This window comes from Ictalurus punctatus, chromosome 18 (genome assembly GCF_001660625.3).
Source record: "Ictalurus punctatus breed USDA103 chromosome 18, Coco_2.0, whole genome shotgun sequence".
NCBI lineage: Eukaryota > Metazoa > Chordata > Actinopteri > Siluriformes > Ictaluridae > Ictalurus > Ictalurus punctatus.
The window spans coordinates 21,959,907-21,981,933 of NC_030433.2; the positions used below are offsets into that span (position 1 = coordinate 21,959,907).

General features: G+C 42.4%; 1 protein-coding gene across 2 annotated transcripts in view; it reads left to right on the top strand.

Moving 5' to 3' along the window:
- ebf1b (EBF transcription factor 1b) overlaps nucleotides 1-11,648 on the top strand; it is a 108,438-nt gene extending 96,790 nt beyond the window's left edge. Inside the window, exons 14-17 of one of the 2 annotated variants that reach the window (XM_017492888.3) lie at nucleotides 261-440; nucleotides 5,173-5,367; nucleotides 6,174-6,242; nucleotides 6,989-11,648. In XM_017492888.3, coding sequence (XP_017348377.1) covers nucleotides 261-440; nucleotides 5,173-5,367; nucleotides 6,174-6,241 — 443 coding nt within the window. In that variant the 3' untranslated portion in view covers nucleotide 6,242; nucleotides 6,989-11,648. The remainder of the gene's footprint in view (nucleotides 1-260; nucleotides 441-5,172; nucleotides 5,368-6,173; nucleotides 6,243-6,988) is intronic. The other variant, XM_017492889.3, reaches the window with a different exon arrangement.
- The last annotated feature ends 10,379 nt before the right edge of the window (nucleotides 11,649-22,027 follow it).

The window sequence follows — 22,027 nt, forward strand, 5'->3', positions numbered from 1 at the left end:
CGGAGGCTTGACCATCGCACTCTTATGCGCTTTCTTTCTGGACATCAAAGTTTTAGCCACATAATGTAGACACGGACAGACTATGAAATGGCTTCTAGTTGTGCATGAGCACCGAAAAAATCCCAACAGAAGTGAGTGGTGCAATATTTGTAAATAACGTCCAACTAGATCGTATGAGTTCCTGATGAAGGAAATGACTAAAAGATACTGTATGTTCTGCGAATATGATCTGAGAATCTCTTTCATTCTGTTTGCCTCAGGCTTCAATCGGAATACAAGCAGCGTGTCTCCTCATAGCTATGTGCCGAGCCCAACACCGCAGCAGAGCAGCTACAGCAGCGTGGCCACTAGCATGAACGGCTACGGCAGCACGGCCATGAGCAACCTGAGCGGCTCACCCAGTTTCCTCAACGGCTCGGCTGCCAACTCTCCGTATGCTAGTGAGTGTGCTGTATGTTCACATCTTTATCAGGTTTGCTTCCGGTACCCTCAGCATGATGTGTAGTTTTAAAACGACTTCAGTACTTTAGCTTGTTGTGTACAGCACCTTCAAAGTCGGATCAAATTAAAGACAATATAAAGACAAGGTATGTGACGTCTTACCTGATCATGAGTCTGTAATGGAGATCCATGTTCTCGGGAGTACTTTGGTAAACCTTTGTCAGTCGACACCGTTCGCCGCTGCATCCACAGATACAAGTTAAGGCTTTACTATGCGAAGCAGAAGTCATATATCAACACTGTCCAGCTCTCTGGGCTCGGTCTCATCTGAGATGGACAGTAGCACAATGGAATCGTGTTTTGGGGTCCAACAAGTCAAGATTTCAAATAGTTTTTGGACAAAACAGCCGTCGTGTTCTCCGGTCCAACAAGGAAAAGCTGTTATCAGCGTCAGGTCCAAAGGCCAGCGTCTGTCATGGTATGGGGGCGTGTCAGTACTGTGAGTATCTGTGAGGGCATCATTAATGCAGAAAGATATGTACACATTCTGGAGCAACATACGCTGCCATCAAGAGCAGGACAACGCCAAACCACATTCTGCCCGGATTACAAGCGCATGGTTGCGTAAACAGAGAGTGCGGGTGCGAGCGTGGCCTGCCTGCAGTCCTGACCCGTCTCCCGTTGAGAATGGCAATGAAGGCCGCGTACCGTTGCGCAGCTGAACAAATGCATAATTTACGAACGGGGGAAAAATTCCACTCTCTAAACTTGACCAATTGGAGTCTTCGCTCAGCGTCCAAACGTTTAATAAGTGTGATTTAAAGAAAAGGTGATGTTACAGAGCGGTAAACAGTCGACTGTCCCAACGTTTTTTGGAATTTGTCGCAGTCATCAGATTTGAAATGAGGGTATATTTTCAAAAATAAATTCAATTCACAAAGTAAAACGTCAAATCATGTGCTACTCATGTATTTCCAATATAGTACAGGGTAAACTGAATTTTCAAATGATTTTTTTTTTTTTTTTGCATTGTCCATACTGTCCCAACTTTTTCGGAATTGGGTTGTAGACGATCTGTGAATTTGAATCTAGCACTTACTAATTGACTCGCTCCCGTATCTACCTGTACTTCACTGCAGTTTGCTTTGTATCCTTAACAGACAATGTGACACGAAGGTCACATGACTTTTACTCTTGCTGACATTGCAGTTTGTGTTGCCATGGAGCCTGTTATTACTTAACGGAACCTTTGACATGGAGGGTCCATTTCTGCCTTTTTGCTGAGTTGTACAGTCATCGTGGTGTGTGTGTGTGTGTGTGAAAAGAAGGGCTTTCAGATATTGCAAAATTCCCTGGCCTCGCTGTTTCAGCTCTGGAGTCTGTGGAGTCTGTGGTCACATCTTTCCAGCTTTACATCCTCCAGTCCTTTCCTTCATTCCAGCTGTTATCTCTTTGCAAAGACTTAATTGGTTCCCCTTTATAATTAATTGAACAGAAATGAAGACGGGAGTGTGGGGGATGGGGTGGGGTGGGGGTGGGGGGGTCAAATGAAGGAGAAAGCACGAGAGTGAGAGAGTTGATCTAACACCCACATGTTTGTTTGACTCGGTTATGACCAGGAGAGTGTGGAGTGTGTGAGGTCGGGGACAAAAATCTGGCTCGCAGTCTGTCAAAACACCCCTCCCACTATCATAGGCACGATTTGTACTTCACACCAAGGCGAGGCCTGTTGCAACATAGAGGAGCTCTGACATAGAAATGAAAATGAAATCATGCAAGAATTCTGCCGCGCTCTCACTCTCTCCTTTCTTTCTTCCCCCGACAGTCAGCTGAAATCTGCTGCTCTGAAGGTTTACATGGCATGTCGCTATGCTTGACCGTGTCTATCAAGGTGATACTTTTATATTCCCCAGATGGATTGACAGTTAATTAAATCAATAATACTAATTAGAGAGGTAACAATTCAATTCCACCACTTTCGGTCCTGCCGTGTTAACATCTATTTTAATAGCTTTGCTGATCCCCTTAGATGCTCGGAATGAATTACTGGAGCTGGCGTTCCGATTTTCAGTAATTGATTAGTTGGGTCTTGATAAATCGCTTTCGCCGCAGGGTTGCGCAGGAAAAACTTAAAATGTAGTTAGAGCCCGAGGAACGTCTAATTAAATGGTTAGAGAGGGGAAAAACTCTGTATGTGTTCCATGCGTTGTGAAAGCGCCAACAGCCTCTGAGATCGGTCAAGATGTAGCTTGTTTGTGATGTTTTGTCTGTTTATTGTATTTTTTGTCTCTCTCCCTTAGCTAATGTGAAAGGATGAGATTAATGATATAGAAAGCGAGTACTGGGGAGGTTAATATCCAATTTAAATCTTAGGTATCGTCTTTGGTATTCCATCGCCAGGTACGTAGGTAACTCTGATTCTATGAACGCCAGATAACCACCAACCTCCTTGTGTGTGTTCACACACACGTCAAGACGTTCAACAAAGTCACCACCGTTCTCTGGAACGCTTTCGCCATGTACCTACTGGTTCGGCGCTAGAATGGTGAACATCACCGCAGTAGCCTACGCCGCTACGTCAGGACCCAACTGTAAACGTGCCTGCAGAATTCATACCGCTGGAACGTGCGATGTTAACCTTTAAGAACCTGCAGAAGGTGCACAGTGACAACATCAGGGCAGATTTTGTTGAGTAATGCCCATGAAGAGGTGGTGCTTATAAAAGAGTGGTATGTTAAGGTAGGCACCAGGCATCGAGATCGCCTCTAGGTCAGTGATGTCCACCATCAAGTGGGCCAGTTTCTGTTTAGACAGAGGAGCTAGCTCGTTGTGTTTTCCTTCTGTGGGAGATCACTGAATGGTCTAAATAGTACCATAGGGAGAATGGTGAGTATAAGAAGGAAATCTCAGCAGCTTCCCCTTCATGGAGTGCTGCAAATTCAGTCAATTGGTTAGCAAAAGCAGGTTATATGTTAGACAGAAACCCTGGGTTCAACCACAGCGTCATTCCAGAGTAATCCAGCCACCAATGTATGCAACTCACCCGTATCGCATTAGGTAAAATGCAGTCTATAGAGAGACCCATTTCAGTTTAGCATCCTACAAGAGATCATAAGGACTCCAGTGCAAGGGTGAGATGCCATGATGGGATCTTGGAGGAGTGTGGCAGATAAAGACGCCTTGCTCCCTACGCCTTTCCAAAACACCTCCAATGTAGACAGGGACTTTCCGCAGTCTAGCTGTCCCTTTAGGATCCGGATCCAGATGACGGAGGGTACACCGTTCACGGAACAGTTTCTACCTGCGAGCATACAAGGCTCTCGTGCTCAGGAGTGTTGAACTACTGGTCGGCAGTACTCAACTTACTTCAAGGGGCCACATCTACAGGTGCAGCTAATCTGGCTGCCGAATCTTTCCGTCCATTTTTGGTCAATAGATCTAATTGGGGAGGGAGCGCCACTATTGTGAGCCGTTGTGTAAACCAAGGTCCACAAGCAGTGGCCACAAGGAAGACTGTGATCTGCTCACGGAATTCTGTAAAATGTGGACAGACTCAGTGGCAGAGGTTGAAATGCGCATATAGACAGTGATACCAGTCATGGGCCAAGCACACTGTCCGGCTCTGCGACGGTGGCTAGCGTTCTCAATTATCCCGGCTTCTAGCTGTTGAATTTTGTAGCTTTTTTTTTTTCCTGAGCGCGACCATGAAACTCAGTGCCATAATGTATGCGAGGAGGGTGGACTGTTTCTTGGTGTGGGCACAAAGGAGTCAGTCATTCAAATACACCTATATCCACCAGAGCTGACAGGCCTGCTTGCTTTTTTCTCAAGTATACCCGTGGTGCTATAGACAGGCTGAAATGTAAGACTTTAAATCGAAATGCCTTTCGAAGGCAAGCCTCAAAAAGCATCTGTACTCCAGAGCTAAGGGAACACAAGGGAAAATATTGATTGCGCAGATTCAAGAGTGTGACTCGAGAGAGAGTCTCGTCACCGCGTGGCATGGATAACATTTGAGAGCCTTAACATGCAAAAATGTAGGGCTTCATGAACCCATTCAGCACTCTCACATTGACTAGAACTTCTTGTTGCGCCAACCTGCTCTGTCTAGTCAGGAATGGACTTGTTGGAACAGAATCTAGTGGTGTTGGAGACCATGAGCCCCTGGTCCAAAACCTCCTTCAAATTCTTTGCACTCTGGTACAGTGAAAACCACTGCTACACTTTAGAAATATGACCAAACTTTTCATTCATTCGTCTTTTCAACTTTTTACTTCAGTAACGACTCGGCGTCCTAGACAGGGTCGCAACGGATCGGGTTCCTCGGACGATCGGATGGGATGCCGGACCATCACAGGGCACCACGAACATATACCTTCACATACTCATTCACACCTACGGGCTATTTAGCATATACAGTTGGGCTTCTGCCATGTTTTTGGACAATAGGAGGAGAACCCAGAGAAACATGTGAAACTCTACACAGACAGAAACCTGAGCTAAGGATCAAACTGCGGACCCTGGAGCCACATGCTGCGTAATGTTAAGATATTAATCTAGATGTTGGTATCTACAGAACGTTTAATTATTAGCAGAATTATTTCCTCACAAACGCGTTTTTAATCGGTTTTGATCATGGGTATGCTTTTGTGAACTGACAGAGGACTATATAACCTATGCGTTCGCCCTTCAGTGCCGTGAACGTTCCGGTTTGTTTTTTTTCTCCCACAGTTGTTCCTTCCAGTCCCACCATGGCCTCATCCACCAGTTTGCCATCCAACTGCAGCAGCTCCTCTGGAATTTTCTCCTTCTCTCCAGCGAACATGGTGTCAGCAGTGAAGCAGAAGAGCGCGTTTGCTCCTGTGGTGCGGCCACAGAGCTCTCCTCCACCCACATGCACCAGCACCAATGCCAATGGCCTCCAAGGTACCGCTGATTATTATTATTATTATTTATTTATTTATTTATTTATTTTTTTCTACATTCTGATGTAACTTTTCAGGGTGGGATAATATTCGATGACGATATAAGATAAGATTATTTCTGTGTAATCATCACACTGGGAAAGAGTTTCGGAATGTTGAACGTATTTATTTTTTCTCAGCGACCAAACCGATCCGAAATGATCGGATTGCATCTTTCTCTAACCCCTGCATTGTGTTCCATAGTTTCACACTCAGCATTTACATCAGGGCCTGCATTCATCCAGCCTCTCAGAATTACTCATAACTATCATGTGTCTATGACTCAGAATACCAGAATGTCCTCTTCCTGTTTGTTTATTGCGTCCTGATGAGCAGTAGAAAATGAATACGATGCTATACGTGCTAACGGTTTTGAACGGTCGGTGTTGCCTGGGACGGTTCCAAATCGTCACTGCTACCCGCCATGTCCCGACGGGACGCACTGCGTCGCCTATAAACCAAATTTGTGAATTCTTTCCTCCGTTATTTCTCCTAAATGTTTCAGTACGCTAAAAAAAAATGAAGGGCACAGGCATCCAGCCTATAGTTCTCCTACATTTTCGGAGTTTTCAGTACTCAGGACTCTTATGTACAGTATTAGAAGTCATGAATTGCTTTCAATTGTACTTGTATGTCCAAAAAATGTTTGAGAATTTTGATGAATACAGGCCCAGGTCTGAATTTGATTCTCTGGTTCTCCTTCCTCCTTTTGTATCCCCCTTTAATACCTCTTTTGCATTTTCTTCTACTCTCCACTCCTCCCTTCAGATCAGTCTTTTGTGGACTCTAACAAGTACTCCACTGCCAGTGCACTCCAGGGCTTGGCGTTCTCCTGAAGTATGTTCCTCACCTTTCTCTCATAGGTCACATTGCTTGAAGCTTTAAATATCCCATCCATCCTTCTTTCTTTCTTTCTTTTTATTTTGTTTGCATATATCCATCCATACGTACATCTATTTACCCGTCCGTCCATCCGCCCACCCGCCCACCCAGTGCACGTCTCGCTTAACGATATGCCTCATACTTAAACGCACGGACCGTGAAAACCTTCCCAGCCGAAACATCTCAGACGTTAAGATCGTGTTAGTAAAGCGTGCGTGTTAGCGAGTCCCTCACGTCTTGCCGATCATCCTGATCGGGACGGTGCGTCGCGGCATCTGGACGAGACGGAACGACGGAGCGAACGGCGTGCAGACAATCAGACGGGAATCCGTAATAGGACGCTGTAATCAGGCGGTGCGAACACACACTTTCGGCCAGTTCAGCGTCACGGGGGAAACATATCTGTACGTTTCTCTCGTCGGAAACGCCAACAGAAACTCAGACACCGGGGTTCTGAGATCAGACTGGCGTGATGAGAGTTATTATAGAGAAAACACGGGACGAGTTCCGATCGATGTACAAACGCAAGCCATGCTTTTTTTTTTTTCTTTTCATATCTCTCCATTTTCTCAATCTTTTACACATGTGGCCTGTTCGTGGCATGTTTTACACACTGCTGTCTCATCCTGATTGCCAGTAATGGAACGGTTAATGAATTAAACCGAATTAACTCTCTTTCTTTTACTCTTTCTTTCTTGCAGCAACAGCAGCAGCAATCCCTGGAATGATCGTTCCTCCTATGTAGTGTGTGTGTGTGTGTGGGTGTGCGAGAGAGAGAGAGAGAGAGAGAGAGAGAGAGAGAGAGAGATGGGAAAAGCCCAGGACACACTTTTCCTGGCACTGGTCTCCCTGTGTGTGTACAGAAGACTCCGGGTGTTGACTGACCCAGCAGTCGCTCTCTGAAGGATCACTTTAAACTCAGGCCCTTTTTAAAAAAAAAATAAAAATAAAAATAAAAATAAAAATAGAGAATCACCTTTGAAATGATAGAAGAACAAAAAAAACAAAAAAAAAAAACAAAAAAAAAACATCACCTGGATCGTCGTGTGAAGTTTTTGATGTTGAAGTTTGCACCGAACTGGTAGACCATCTGTAATGCCGAAGGGGTACACGCAGCTCTTATTAGCCCCCGAACCCCACAAGTAGAGCGGTTCTATTTATTTGAAATGTTTGGATTTGGGTTCGGCATTCCGATTTCTGTGTTTTTTTTTTTTTGTGGAATGAAAGTGAAACGTGACACGAGTGAATGAAGGATTATCGAGTGGTAGGCTGTTACGAATCGATATCGCACCCGTCGTGGAACTTTATTCACCCGGTCGTCACCGCCTGGAGCCGAACGAAGCGGAAAACAGAACCGACGTAAAAAAAAACAACAAACAAACAAAGAAACAGCAACAAAAACAAAACAAAACAAAAAGAGCGCAAAACAACAAAAATGACTTGCACTGAACTTTCAAAACGCTAGCGTCATTCGTTACGGACTTCTCCGTAGGTTCAGATTGGTTGGACATGTTTTTCAGGGGAATCCGGGTCACGTAATGCAAAAGAATTTTTTTAAAAAAATTGCCCTTTTTTTTAAATGCGTACCCCCAGCTAGATTAAATAGGGTTTCATCCGAGAGACTAAATTTAAAAACAAAAAACAGCCTAGGTTATTCAAAACTATAAATTGTGTTATAGCTTATCGCAACTCTTTTTCCTTCCACCGTTACGGTGGTTCGTTGCGTTCAAGCGACCCAACAGTTTCACTTGAGATGACTCCTCCAAACATACCCAGACGACGAGTAATCCCAGCGGTGGACTAGTACGCGACGCGATACACGAACTTTTCATTCGCTCTGCATCGCTCTTACCTCTCTTGGATGAAAAACGATCAACAGGAAGCTGCAACCGAATGCTGAATTTGTGTCAGAATCAATGTCATTCCCCTAAAACGGGTTAAACTTTACTCACGCCGGTGGAAGTCATGCTGCACTGAAATGCAATCGCTGTCCAATCACAGCATCGTAGCGTTATTGTTGCGCTGATGATCTGCTCAATATAGGTGTATTATTTCCATGCCGTGCATGTGATATATGCACGTGTATGTCCTGCTCCAGAGTATATCCGCATCTGATCACTTTACATTCATTCATTCAGCTTCAATGAGCACTTGATCCTGGTCAGGAGTCGCCGTGAGACTCTGGAGTCTCTTCCGGGAACGACAGCGATACGCCACGCAGTACACGGAGAGTATTGATTTTCTTTAGTGACATGCGGACAATGTACGGCACCGTATCCTCTTCCGAGCTGTGAGAATATATTCAATCGTTGCTCTCCATCCACCCATCCATCTTCTATACCGCTTATCATTTTCAGGGTCACGGGGAACCTGGAGCCTATCCCAGGGAGCATCGGGCACAAGGCGGGGTACACGCTGGACAGGGTGCCGATTCATCGCAGGGCACAATCACATACACACTCACACGCCCATTCGTATACTACGGACACTTTGAACACGCCGATCAGCCTACCATGCGTGTGTTTGGACCGGGGAGGAAACCGGAGGAAACCTGAGGAAACCCCCGCAGCACGGGGAGAACACGCAAACTCCATCGTGGCTCTCGTCATATGTTTCAGACCTCATTTTGAAAAGCGTGACGCAACGACTTCGCTAATAAGAAACTGTAACGCGCGTCCCTTCGAACGGACGGTGACCTCGTGGGACGTATAGATCAAACTCCAAGACACTCCAAGTCTGATCCCGAGCTTCATGCTGGGATCGGATACCGATTGCTTTCCAGTGTGGCAGAGATCCTACGTACATACAGTGCGCTCGCTCAACAACCTTCCCTGCTGATTGTTTTCCATTAAAGGTCGTGCTTTTCAACGTGTATATAACACGTCAATCCACGAGAAGCGATAGCGTTTATGTGTACTGCTTATATTTCGCTTTTTTTTTTTTCACTATTGCGATTGCTTTTCTATCTGGCACGGGTGGAGTCTTCTCCACGGTTCTACAACGATCTCTAAAGTAGCGTGCTTTTTAAAAAAAACAAAAAAAAAAGATTGAAAGTTTTTCCAATCAGAATCATACCGAAAAAACGTGAACTTCCCATTTAAAGCTTCAAATCCGCCAGAAATCTCAAAGCGACGTCAGACGTCACATGCTAAAAAAACTGACTACGCGTCAACGATCAAACCCAGACTGCGTCACTGCTAGCGGTTGCCAAGCTAGAACGTCCACTCTGCGTCGCACACCGCCTTTATTTTAACTGCCATTAGCTCTTTCTTTCATACGTGCTCATATAAGAAAAATATGAGATCATGAAGGGGGGTGGGGGGGGGAGAAAGGGGGGGAGCCATGATTGCTAACAAGCACAAAATGGAATTTTACAGTATACAAAAAAAAAAAAAAAAAAACACCAATAAAACAGTCTATAATATTCATTCAAAGCCAATACACACGGTCCAGAGGGACACGTATCCTCGCAATGTTTGAATTGTTTGTTGCCACCATTGACAAAATGTTTATGAAGGAATGTGTTTTTTGTGGTTTTTGCCATTTCTGATTAAAAGGTTGTTTGACTTTTCCTCAGATTTTTATTATTTCTTTTATTATTATTTTTTTTTTTTGTGAAGAAACTGTGATCATATTTGGGTTTTTTTTTTTTTTCCAGTTATAGAATCCATAATATCCTGAGTATAGAAATGAAGATTTGAATGTGAGAATGTGAGGGGAAAAGGTTAGCGTGATTAGTTTTAGCGGATTCAATGGGTGAATGTAGGACATAGGCTGTTTCTAATTAACGCGGGTGTTTACCTGATTCCACTAATAATACATCAGAGGGAAAGGACGAATTATCGGGAATTAAGAGGGAGTCAAGAGCAGCTCGAGCACTGTGAAAGTTACAGGCCCTTCTTACTAATCATAGGATATCACAATCAATTATTGCTATATTTCTGTTGTCGTTTTTTTTTTTTGTTTGTTTGTTTGTTTGTTTGTTTTTTTACGTGTCTTTGTACAAATTCTTAATACGTATGCAAATTTTTTTTTCTTCCTCTTTTACTTTGCCAAAGTTATCGTTTGAAATATATTTATACATGAGAAAGAAGGCAGCTTTATACAACTACTTTCACTTATACATCTGATCTCATGGAACAGCAAGATTTTATCAAAATGGATTATGAGAAATTTACCCGTCTCGCATCATGTATGTATCACTTCGATTTTATACGTTGCTTTCGTTCATGTTTGTTATGCTATGATGTGCATTTTTTACATTGTGTTATTGTTGTTTTTTTTTAAATTTTTTTTTTAATTTTTTTTTTTTTTTTTTACAGTTGTTCACATTTTTATCCGTCCATTGTGATGTGGTTTCTTATATCAGTTTCTTGTTTAGGTTAACACTCATATTGTTAATCCCATCCACATGAGGCCAAGGGTTTTTTCTTAATTTTTTTTTTTAATTTTTTTTTTTTATACCATTTGTTAATAAGTTAATGAAATTTTGTCGTAGCGTTTATGTTAGATTTTTGTATCACGTGGCAAAATTTGTGAAATGTTCAATTCTTGGACCTTATTCACTCAGTGTATCGTCTGAATATAAATATACGTCGGCTTTATCCGCTTTGCTTCACTATCTCTGAGATTTGGTTCTACGGACGTCGTGTACAATATCTTTTTTATTCTTTTTGAATGGTTCGTGTCCATGTTCAAAGTTTTTTTTTTTTTTCTTCTTTCTCACATCCACCAGCAGTTGAAATGCCTTAAGAGTGCAGAGGCTCACCTCCAGTGCGCTGCTGTTGAACCTGCCTGCCGGGTAGGTGGTCAAAAAGTGGACGGTGGTTCGGCGAGGGTTTGATTGTAAGCGTGTTCAAAACAGCACAAAATCCCATCAAAATTTGCTTCGTGAACTTCCATTATTTCCCCCCTAAACAAATAGTACTCTCAGAATGTGATCATGTGATCGTCCGAACCAGTTTCTTTCCAGTAAACTCGCCATAGATTTTTCTATTTATTTATTTATTTTCAGATTTTTTTTTTTTTTTTTTTTTTACATTTTTCCTCCCCCAAGCCACAGCATTCGTTATTCATCACGGACGAAGACTTATCGATTGACACAGAAACCCGATTTCAAATTATTTGACGCTTTTCCTCCTACAATTTGTTACAAACTGGACATTACATGTGTGTGTGTGTGTGTGTGTGTGTGTGTGTGTGTGTGTGTGTGTGTGTGTGTGTGGGGTTATATATATTGCTGGGGAGGGAAATGATATTAAAAAAAATTAAAGCTACTGTAAAAACGATCATTTTCTAATTAACTGTAAGATAACTTTTCAACTTTTCACAATATTTAATTAAAGTTCCTTCTTGTCTGTGGCCATTCGTTTTGTGTTTTTCTTGACATGCATTTAAAATCATGTTAAATTTCAGAGACCGGTACAGTACACGCCATATGCTACACGAAGCTCTGATGCTAACGAGCGCTTTCATTTTGAATCGCTATGGCACGTTGTTAAGCTCTGCTATCGACAATGTCACCCCATACCAGTAATGTATATATAGTGAGCGTGTTATAGCAAGAACGTTACGGTATACGGCGATGGAACCGATGGTAAGTATGTACTGTATATATTTCCAGGCGTCACACAGCAGCGCCGGTAGGCTACACGGTACGCTGTTTTTTAAATAAGAGACCTTCGAATCAAAGAACATTACATTCCTACATTGTTTTGATAAATTACCGTTTAAAGGTCTATCTTAATAGTCTGGTTATAACAACATGAGTGTCTCATGTTACTAATAAAACCGTCGGATTAATTAAATGCTTAATAGCTCGCATGATTCGAGGTGATGCAAATGCAAATCTAAGCACTACGTTATACCGTCAGTTGCACCTCAGTAGACGAAGCTCATCGTCGATATTTTTCTAACAGTAATACATCACGATTACCCATAATTACACGTATGCAATTAGAGATAAGTAACGCTGGATATTATATTATGACATTAGTTCCTCAATCGGTGGATGTCATTTCCCATTTACATCAGTAATTAACTGCCACTCCAGCCTTATAATACCCCCCCCCTCCTCCATTTTAATAATACTAATTCATTAATGCATTACATCCTAATGACACAGAAAATATGCTCACTGTGTTTCTATAGCGTATTACGTTATGGCTCAGGAGTTATGAATGGCAATTCACTTGCGGCGTAATTGATTCCCCATTTGCATTTATGATCATAAGAGGGAAGATCTTCTCATTCTTTGTGCACACTTCATCGTAGGCACTCTGATCTGATTAGACTATAAAACCTGTTTCCAGCTGTGCAGTGCATTGTGGGAGAGGGAAAAATAATGTGGGAGAGTCTTCAATCTTACAGGGTAAAAGGGTACACTATGGTCGTGTGCGTTACTTTTATTAGATTTCAAGCCAGACGCGTCTTACATCGGGCGTCTTCATCTCAAACGGCTCGCCGGACGAAAACGGATCCTCGTGGAGATTTTTCAGAACCTTAGAAAGAAACTAAAACTTTCATCTTACATTGCATTACGGTTGAAATGTTATATTGAGACGATAACTGCAACGCGTGTCCGGATTTTTATGCATTTGTTGATTTAATTGTTTGATGTATTTATAGTTATAAAAGAGTCTTTCAAATCTTTATTTATAAGTGTTTATTTGTTAATTAATCAATTGATTAATTTGTAAAAGCGTAAATAAAATCCATAATCTCAACGGCGATATGAAATGATCATTTAAAAACAAATAAATAAATAAATAAATAAATATAAATATTCTCCCCTACATTCGACCCCTAAAGTGCAACCAGTGCCAGTCCCATCAGAAGTCACATATTTAGTCGAATGAGGTCTCCCTGTGTGAAATTAAAGTGTCCCAAGATCTCAAAATAACGTGACCTGTTCCCGGAAGAGTTTGTTAGAGAATCGAACATGTGCGAACAGCATCCGGAAAAAACGAGAGCTAACAAAACAGGGACAAAGTTCCGGGTTTGCTTATTTATTTATTTATTTATTTATTTATTTTTAAATCCTAGCATTTGAACAGCATGTGGCGCAGCATTTAATCCATTAATATAAATGTAGGGAATATTGCACAACTGGCAACGGGAGCTGTCTAACCAAAGTCAGTGACTGGATAAGGATCGTTCTGGATAGTCGGCAACGCGGGAGGGTAATTCCCAAGTAGCTGGAAAGATCCACCGTTCAATGTGAGAAGCTATTCATAGGTTATACGGCGTACTAGGGACTCGGCGAAAAATTTGGCGCTACATTTGGTGGAAAGCCAACACTGCTGACTGAGAAGCCATCCCTACGGCGAAGCATGGTGTTGGTCGCATCATGTCGAGTTACGCTTGGCCTCTTGGCTGCTTCTCTGACTAATCCATTCTTTACCTGGTCAGTGATGTTAGTGGACAGCCAACCAAGCTAATCAAGGAAACATCACGGTTGTGCCATATTCTTTCCATTTTTACCTAATGGATCCCCGGGGGCTCGGGGCACGAGGCGGGGTACACGCTTCCAATCCATCGCAAAACCGTGCACCTTTATCTTCATTCCAGCTGTGATGACTTGGTTGGGTATTTTACAGTGAGAGTTACACATAATTTAGTGATAGTGCTTAAGGTATCCATTAGCTAATGGATCAGTGCAAGAAAGTGTGTGTCGATTTCACTCCCTTGTACTTAACCCTTCCGTGTGTGTGTGTGTGTGTGTGTGTGTGTACGCCCCTCGCTACCACCATCACCCTTTCACTGTGTCTCTCAGGCTTCTGCTATTCTCTCTTTCATCCCTCTAAGGCAGACAGAAATGAACAGATATAAAACGTGGAAATAGGAAATAGCACGGCAGGAATGTTTTTTTTTCTTTTTCTTTCTTTTCCGAACGGACACACTGCCGATACGATCACACATGGTGGATGACCTAAGAGCTACCCTTTAGCAGCAGTAGCATTCGGTGTAGCTCTTTAGGTTCTGGTAGCTTGGAACTAGAAATGCGTGTCTTGAAACTCAACATATTTAGCATGTCCACTACTTAGTTAGGTTCTAATAGGTTGGTTCATTATTACTTCACATCTGCAGACTGGTTAGCGATCAACACGGTCTTATTATGCTCAGATGCTAAAGGGAAATCAGGATGTACAAAGAAACAGTTAAAGGTACAGTGTATGGTCAAATGTTTGTGGACGCCTGACCGTCACACTCATGAGTACTTTCTGAACATCTCATTTCAGAGTCAGTAGGAGGCCCGGGTCACAGTTTATCCGAAAGGTGTTCAGTGGGGTTGAGGTCAGGCCTCTGTGCAGGCCACTCGAGTTCTTCCACATCGACATCGGCAAACCGTATCGTCATGGCGCTCACTTTGTGCACAGGGGCATAGGGGCTACTTGTACATATGATAACTCGCAATAGGAAAGACCGATAAAGAGAGCAAAGACCGAGACAGGAAGGGACAGCACAAAGGATTGGCAGGTGGGGATAGACTGTCAACACACACACACACACACACACACACACACACACACACTAACAGGTGCATGACATCATCACACTGCAGCCTGGCCGGAAAGCTTTTGCAGCAGGAAGTATAAACTAACCGGTATTGTGTCCCTCCAAACAATGACATCAACAGCTATTAAAGGCATATGCTAACTATTGATCCATTCTTCCAAGGGTGTTGCAATCCATCTAAATGAAATAGCATTTTCACAAAGATTTTTCACGTCAGTTGCTGCAAATAACCAGACCTGTAATGCTAGATACTGTACGCGTCATCTAATTTGCTTAACTGGAGCCGGCAGTACTTGAATACACCTTGTGATATTATAAGGTCATAAGAATGGCATTTCATTTCAGGACTCAGGACCCCCAAACACACACACACACACACACACACACACACATTCGAATAGTCAAATGTAGAAATTCGTTCCACGGCGCAAAGATCACGACATTCCTCTTAAGAAACATTTCACCCAGACAACCTTAACGGTAAACTCCGATTACTGAGATTCGCATCGATCTTGTCAGGCGTTATGTATTGAGATATTTCGATCTTTGCTTCTCTCGTCAGCGTTTTCTTTCCAATCCCGTAACCACAACGATGATGTCATGGGAGTCAGTGGCCCCGACGCACTAAATAATGGAGATAATTACAATACCATGATGTCACCTTGAACCCCTTAAATATTTGATGAGCCACTTCCTGTGGGTCACGCAGACTTAGTGTGGACTTTAAAGCCATTGTAAAACTTGCATTAATGGTCTGGACACCCCTATAGTACAGGGCAATAAATTTACTGTCTCTCTTATTTCCTTGATACTCTCCTCTCTTAAATGTGTCTTGCTATTGTGGCTAGATGCTCCCTCTCTCTGAAGTTCTTTATTCTTCTTATCTGTCTGTCTGTGCTTTCAGCGCAGCTATAAATAACGGAAAATAAGGCACTGCTGTGTACGTCGTTTTTTTTTTGGTGGCTATACTCATGGCGAGGATGATTTGGAATAACTTTGAACGTTAAATATATGAATTCAGTAAGGCTTTACGATATGGTTCACTAACGAACGCTTAAGTACTTACGAACTTATTGGCAGTAAGTAATCGAGCGTTACCGTAGTAACCATTCTTAGTCAATAATTACTGATCACTATAATAAACCACTATATGGACTAAAGTGTCATGATTTGTTAACTGATATTAAATTACTATGCTGACAAAACTGTAAGGAAAGAGCTGCTGTGTTATCTACGTGTACTTTGGGATTACTCATACGCTGATTTAAAAAAAAACAAAAAAAAAAAACAGAAGCTTTCTAAATCTGAACTTCTTAAACGTTGAATTTCGTCCTCAGTTCCTCGAGGATCTGCTTCATATGATTGTATGATTCTTAACAGAACTGTTCTACCCTCCTCCATAGGTCTGAATTTATTCCTTACCCCTCCTGTGCACTCAAGTAGGTCTTGCCCAATATTTACCCCCCTGTCAGTATGGCATTGGCAGCACAACTCTCTTTTTCGGGCATGCGCCACATTTGCACAACACCACATTCATTCCTGATCAGCACATGCTCGATGTGTGCAAGCCAAAGGCAATAGAGCTAGACCTCACCTTCGAAATTCGTTATGAATGTCGAGTAAATCAGAGGTTGTGCAATTTTTACATTTTTTTAATGTATTTTTTTTTTTTTTTTAACATTTTTGACAGTTTTGAAAGGCATGTGTGAGAACTTTAAGACATGGAAAATGTCTTAAAGGTGGGAATATTAAGGACTCCTCATCTTGATCTTGAGGGACGCCGCAACGTTTCCCCAGTTTCCTGCTAGATCCGTAACGGCTCTTCCGTTCCTGACGGACGGTACCGGTCTACGTTATCCCATCGACCTTTCACGATACAGTGCACTACGGTACAACGTTGTCGTCAACCGAGGTCGAAATTGATCTTTGAGCACACCGGCAATATAAAAGACACGTACAGTACAGCACAAGTGTTAGCAACATCAAAATACCAAAAACACAAAAAGTTTTCTCTTATTGGTTACAGACTTAAGGAAGAAATTATTCTAATTGAATCCTGTTATTATGATGAATATAGCTATGCAATCACCGTAGGTAAAAAAAAAAAAAAAAAAAAAATCGTCATGTTCCTTGTGTTCGAACTCAAGATGCTACTCATATACACTATCTAGCCAAAAGTTTGTGGACACCCGACCATCATACTCATATGTGCTGTATGAACGTCCCATTCCGGATATAGTTTCCTCTTTACTGTCATAACAGCCTTTAGTCTTTCGGGAAGGCTTTCCGCTTGATTTTGGAGTGCGACTGTGGGGATTTGCTCATTCTGCCACGAGAGCATTAGTGAGGTCGGGTGGGCACCGATGTCAGGCAAGAAGGCCTGGTGCGCAGACTGCTTTCGAAATTCCTCCCAAAGGTGTTCAGTTGAGGTCAGGGCTCTGTGCAGTCCACTGCACGCTCAAATTCCTCCACCAACCTCGACAAGCAATGTCTTTATGGACCTCACTTTGGACAGACTCGGACAGACAGAGTGTATGTAGGTAATAATAAAGAAATTGCATTAGTGGGTAGAATTTCCTTGAATTATTTAAGAATCGTTAGGCCAACACTGAACAGAAGACTTTGGGATTGATAGTTCGCAGTGCTTGCACATATATAGAATGAAAATCTGCGGAGAGGAAAACTTATTAGTTGTTGTTGTTGTTGTTCTGCTAATGTCAAAACGAATATGGAAAATTTTGGAAATGGTCACATATCTCAGGAAAAACAAAAAAGGAAGATGTATGATGTTACTACATATTTAAAATTTATGAAACTTCCTACAAGCCAATATGTTTAGTCCAACTGGATCTGCAAGAGATGATCATCTGGATGTTATTACAGTCTCAGTCTCTCTCTCTCTCTCTCTCTCATGCTCTCTCGCTCTCTCTCTTTCACTCTGTGTGTGTGTGTGTGTGACTTTAGTGCCATATTTCATCATTATTGTTCATAAACATCTGGTTGGTCTCAGAGTCACATTCCTACGAAAGTGACTTTTCCCCTTATATACAGCTCACATGATTAAATCTGCACCCAAAAGAGGATTCGGTCTCTGATTACTTCTTCGCCTGAGGAAAAGATTTCGCGAACGTTACAATTCTTTAAGATTTCAGATGCCAACTTTCCCTCTCGTTTTACAGGTGTTATTCTTTAAAGCAGTAAACGTGTCAGTCAAAAAGTACCGTGAAAAAACGAATTTCGCAGTAAATTCTCTGCTCGGTTCCTCCAAGTGATAGCGCGGACTCGGCATTCGACCGGGAAACGATACGCTCACGGTCCAAACGTAGTGTAAAACTCTTGAGTAGGCGCGTTACACTTAAACTGAGAACTATTTTTTATTATCGATGTCTGTCATGACATGACCGAGTGAGAAGATCTCTCGAGGCCCGACACTGCGGCGTGTTTTTCTTGGCCACGACTCTACGGGGTTTGTTTTTTCCCTCCACATCGTTTCACAGATTTGAAACAGCCACGCTGCAAGTGAGCTGATTTGTTGCTTTCCGATGAGTGTCCTAACAATTATGGTGCAAGACAAAACAATCACACAGTCCTGCACTTCAACAACTCTCTTCTCAGAAGCACATGAGAACCCATGTCTCAGTAAAGTCCTGCTAATATGGAACTGCTAATACAGGACCGCTTTATCTGCAAGGTTATGCTTCTTCGATAGTTTGCCCTTCTTTTGACCTTCTGAATGTTGACGGATGTCATCATACATCATCTTGACGCTTTCTTTTTTTTTTTTTCTTTTTTTTTTTTTCCAGTGGGATAGAGGGAAGAAACCAGGCCAAGAAACATGCAATTGGAGCAGGGATAAATACTGAATGGATGAATTCAACGCTCCAGGCCTTCACTGTGTCACTTCAATGCCAGCTTTCATTTTCAGTAATGTGCCCGTGGTACCACTGTCCAAAATACACATACGTACACACCATACCCATTGCATTAGTGATGTGGAAAGCAGAACATTTGCATAGACGCAGGGAACGTTTTCACAGTAACCCGATCCACAGAATTGAAGCTGTTACGGGTTTTGACACGGACACGGCAGTAAATATCTACACCAGGCAAGTATACAGTACTTGTTTATTTTTAAAAATTATTATTATTATTATTATTTTTTTTTTTCTTTAAATAAAATGACCAGCTCATGAACTCCTAAAAGACTTTGCGGAGACTCAGTATCAGGAACCCCTTTCTTGAAAAAAAAATCCCTAGGCTATCACTTGCTTTTCCCATCTGTTTGTCAAGTTCCAAAAGGAGGAGTAAGAGTAGAACTGAGCCGAAGGAAAATCATCGCACGGTGTAATTTATCTAATTCCATCTCTGAGCATCACGAGATGACATCATGTTGAGAGAGAGAGAGAGAGAGAGAGAGAGAGAGAGAGAAAAAATTCTCCAATTGGTTGCTGCCAATCGGTTACACAATACCAAGACAAACAGTGTATGATAGTGTCCTCTGGTTCAGTGGTCGTCCACTGATCCCACCCAAAATGCTGTAATCGAATAATCCTTCCAGATTTGAAGGGTGTGGAGACAAGGAGGTTAGGCGGAACATGTGGAGATCGTGAAATATTTATTGCTTTTCTTGTTGAAACCCCCGAGTGTGTTTGGAATATTTTATGTAATCAAAAGAAGGAAGGATTCTTTTTTCAGGCTTTGGCTGTATCACCCTTGAAATTTGTTGAAATAGCTCAGACATGGCTTCCTGGCTTGAAGTCAGGGTGTCGGAGTGTCTTCGGGTTGAGAACGTCTCTAATGTGAGTGGAGTTGATTGTAGGAGCTCGGCTCTGGAGTTTATTTTTCATTCAGCTCACATTTCAATGCCTGTTTGTTGGAATCCTCTCAGTCAGCAAGAGAACAAACAAGCGTGTCTGTTACTCATTATGCTAACATCTCAGGACACAAATACACACATTTGCAAAGGCACAAAAATTTGGAAGACATTTCTTAAATGCATTCCAGAAATTAGTAATAGAACATCTACAGTATGTTGTTTTTTTTTTTTGTTTGTTTTTTTTTTGTTTGTTTTTTTTTGTAGAATTGATACCATAAAGCCATTTGGGAATGTGCTTTTGTTTGGCTTAGTATTTGCTGGGATCAACCACCAGAGCTGGGACGTTTTGTTCTCTAGAGCAGTGTTTCCCGAATCCCAAGGTTTTAAAAAAAAAAAAATTTATGTCTTGGTACAGTTATGATGGGAGCTGACGGAGGGTGAGTTGGAGATCTTGAGCAACTGAGGATTGAGGAACTCAAACATCACATTTTATACAGCTTTTCTTTAAAGTGCACTTATTATGGTTTTGAAACGTGCCTAATTTTCTTTTAAAGGTCTCATACAATAGATTTACCTGCATCCGAGGTCAAAAAAACACTTCGACGTGCTCATAATTTAAATTGCAGTGTGTCTCCCCAATTGGCACCCTGTCCAGGGTGTACCCCGCCTTGTGCCCGAAGTTCCCTGGGATAGACTACAGGTTCCGCGTGACCCTGAAAAGGATAAGCATTATAGAACATGGATGGATGGATGGATGGATGGATGTGGTCCCCCTCCCCGACCCCCAGTGTCGCAAACGACTCGTTCAATGATTCGTTCTAAACTCCTCCCTTCAGAGAGCATACTCTGCTCTGATTGGTCAGACGTCCCAGTCTGTCGTGATCGGTCTACCACTGTCATCGAGCAGCCAATCAAGACCAGAGGCGGGGCTTTTTGTTACAAACCTACGTAGGTTAGTACAGGAAGTGAAGTCTGGAATCACTAACGACTCGTTTCAGTGGTTCAGAATCGGTTCCTTTTTGAATTTTGAAACTTTGCAGCTTTATAACACACTACATGAAAGTGTAATATTTGAAAAACCATAATAGGTGCAATTTAAACTAGATATGCATCTCTGAAAGGAAATACAGTGTTAGGGGACACGGAGCATGAGGAGAACATGCAAACTCCGCACACACAGGGGCACGGTGGGGATCGAACCCCCGACCCTGGAGGTGTGAGGCGAACGTGCTAACCACGTGCGCCCTTCGTTTTTTTAGTGGTAAAAAAAAAAAAATGGCTGACCTCGTCTGGTGAATCAGTTCCTGTAGCTGTTTATAAATAGAACCATCTGATGCTCTAGAGCTCTGCAGTAAAACTTGCACATTCCGCATACCACGGTTCTACAGCACTCGCTCATCTGGACACCGCCGGGTCGTTGACATGAGAAAATTGTAATGCTTACCCACCATCTTTCTTTGAAAAGAAGACGAAAAATGCTGAGAGGGAAGAGGGGGTGAATTATGCAACTTGGCTAAAACACAAGTCTAGCTCTAAACATTTAGTCGCTCGTGGTTGCTGCCGCAGCATTTGTTTTGGTTTTTGGTGATATTTTAGTCAATTGAAAACACTGGCATGCAGGGCTTTTTCAGGGGCCCTGGGAACACGCTGGAGGAATTCTTCTGGGATCTTGGGAAATATCATATAGGACCAGTCATGCCGAAAGGCTTGAGCAAACCATCCGTGAGTGGATTGAGTGGAGGAGACCGAAAGGGGCGCTTCGGGTTCTTGACGGAGCTTTATAGAGCTTTGAAGGACTAGGATTTCCACAAGTCTACTAAGGAGTTTGGGTCTTGGTTTTCTTCTGAGGTTAGAAGAACGCCTACCGAGACCGATCTGCGCCCTTCAGAACTTTAGCCGTGCCTTGTTTTCATTTCATATTTGTGAACGTTGTCAACATAAGCAACGCGCGTCAAAGTTGAATAAACTTTCGATTATTTTTCCGAATGTCCACGCAAGACCAAGACGTCCACCTCCTGGTGCGTAATGGCTAGGCTGCTGTCCACGAGATGGACGGCTCTTTGGAGAAATTGTGGCTCGGTGCCTTCTTCTTGGTGTTAAAGTAAATCAATCAGTCAGCAGCCAAGGCAGGACCATATGCACTCTCTCTGAGAATACTGCGTCCACTAACCCTTACTTCTTCTACACAATGAGCTCTCTGACCCTTACTGAAGGGCATTTTGTTTCATTTTGGATTGGAACAATTTCCTTTTTTCTTTCTTTCTTAAATGCAATAGCTTCTTGTTGTAGAATGATCTAGATTCAAACGAGCTTGGAAACTGACTGAGTTTTGTCCTTGAGTAGTACGTACAGTCGCTCAGACAATTCAAATTTTGAGGTTCATGTTGGTCACCTTCCAGCCTCTCTC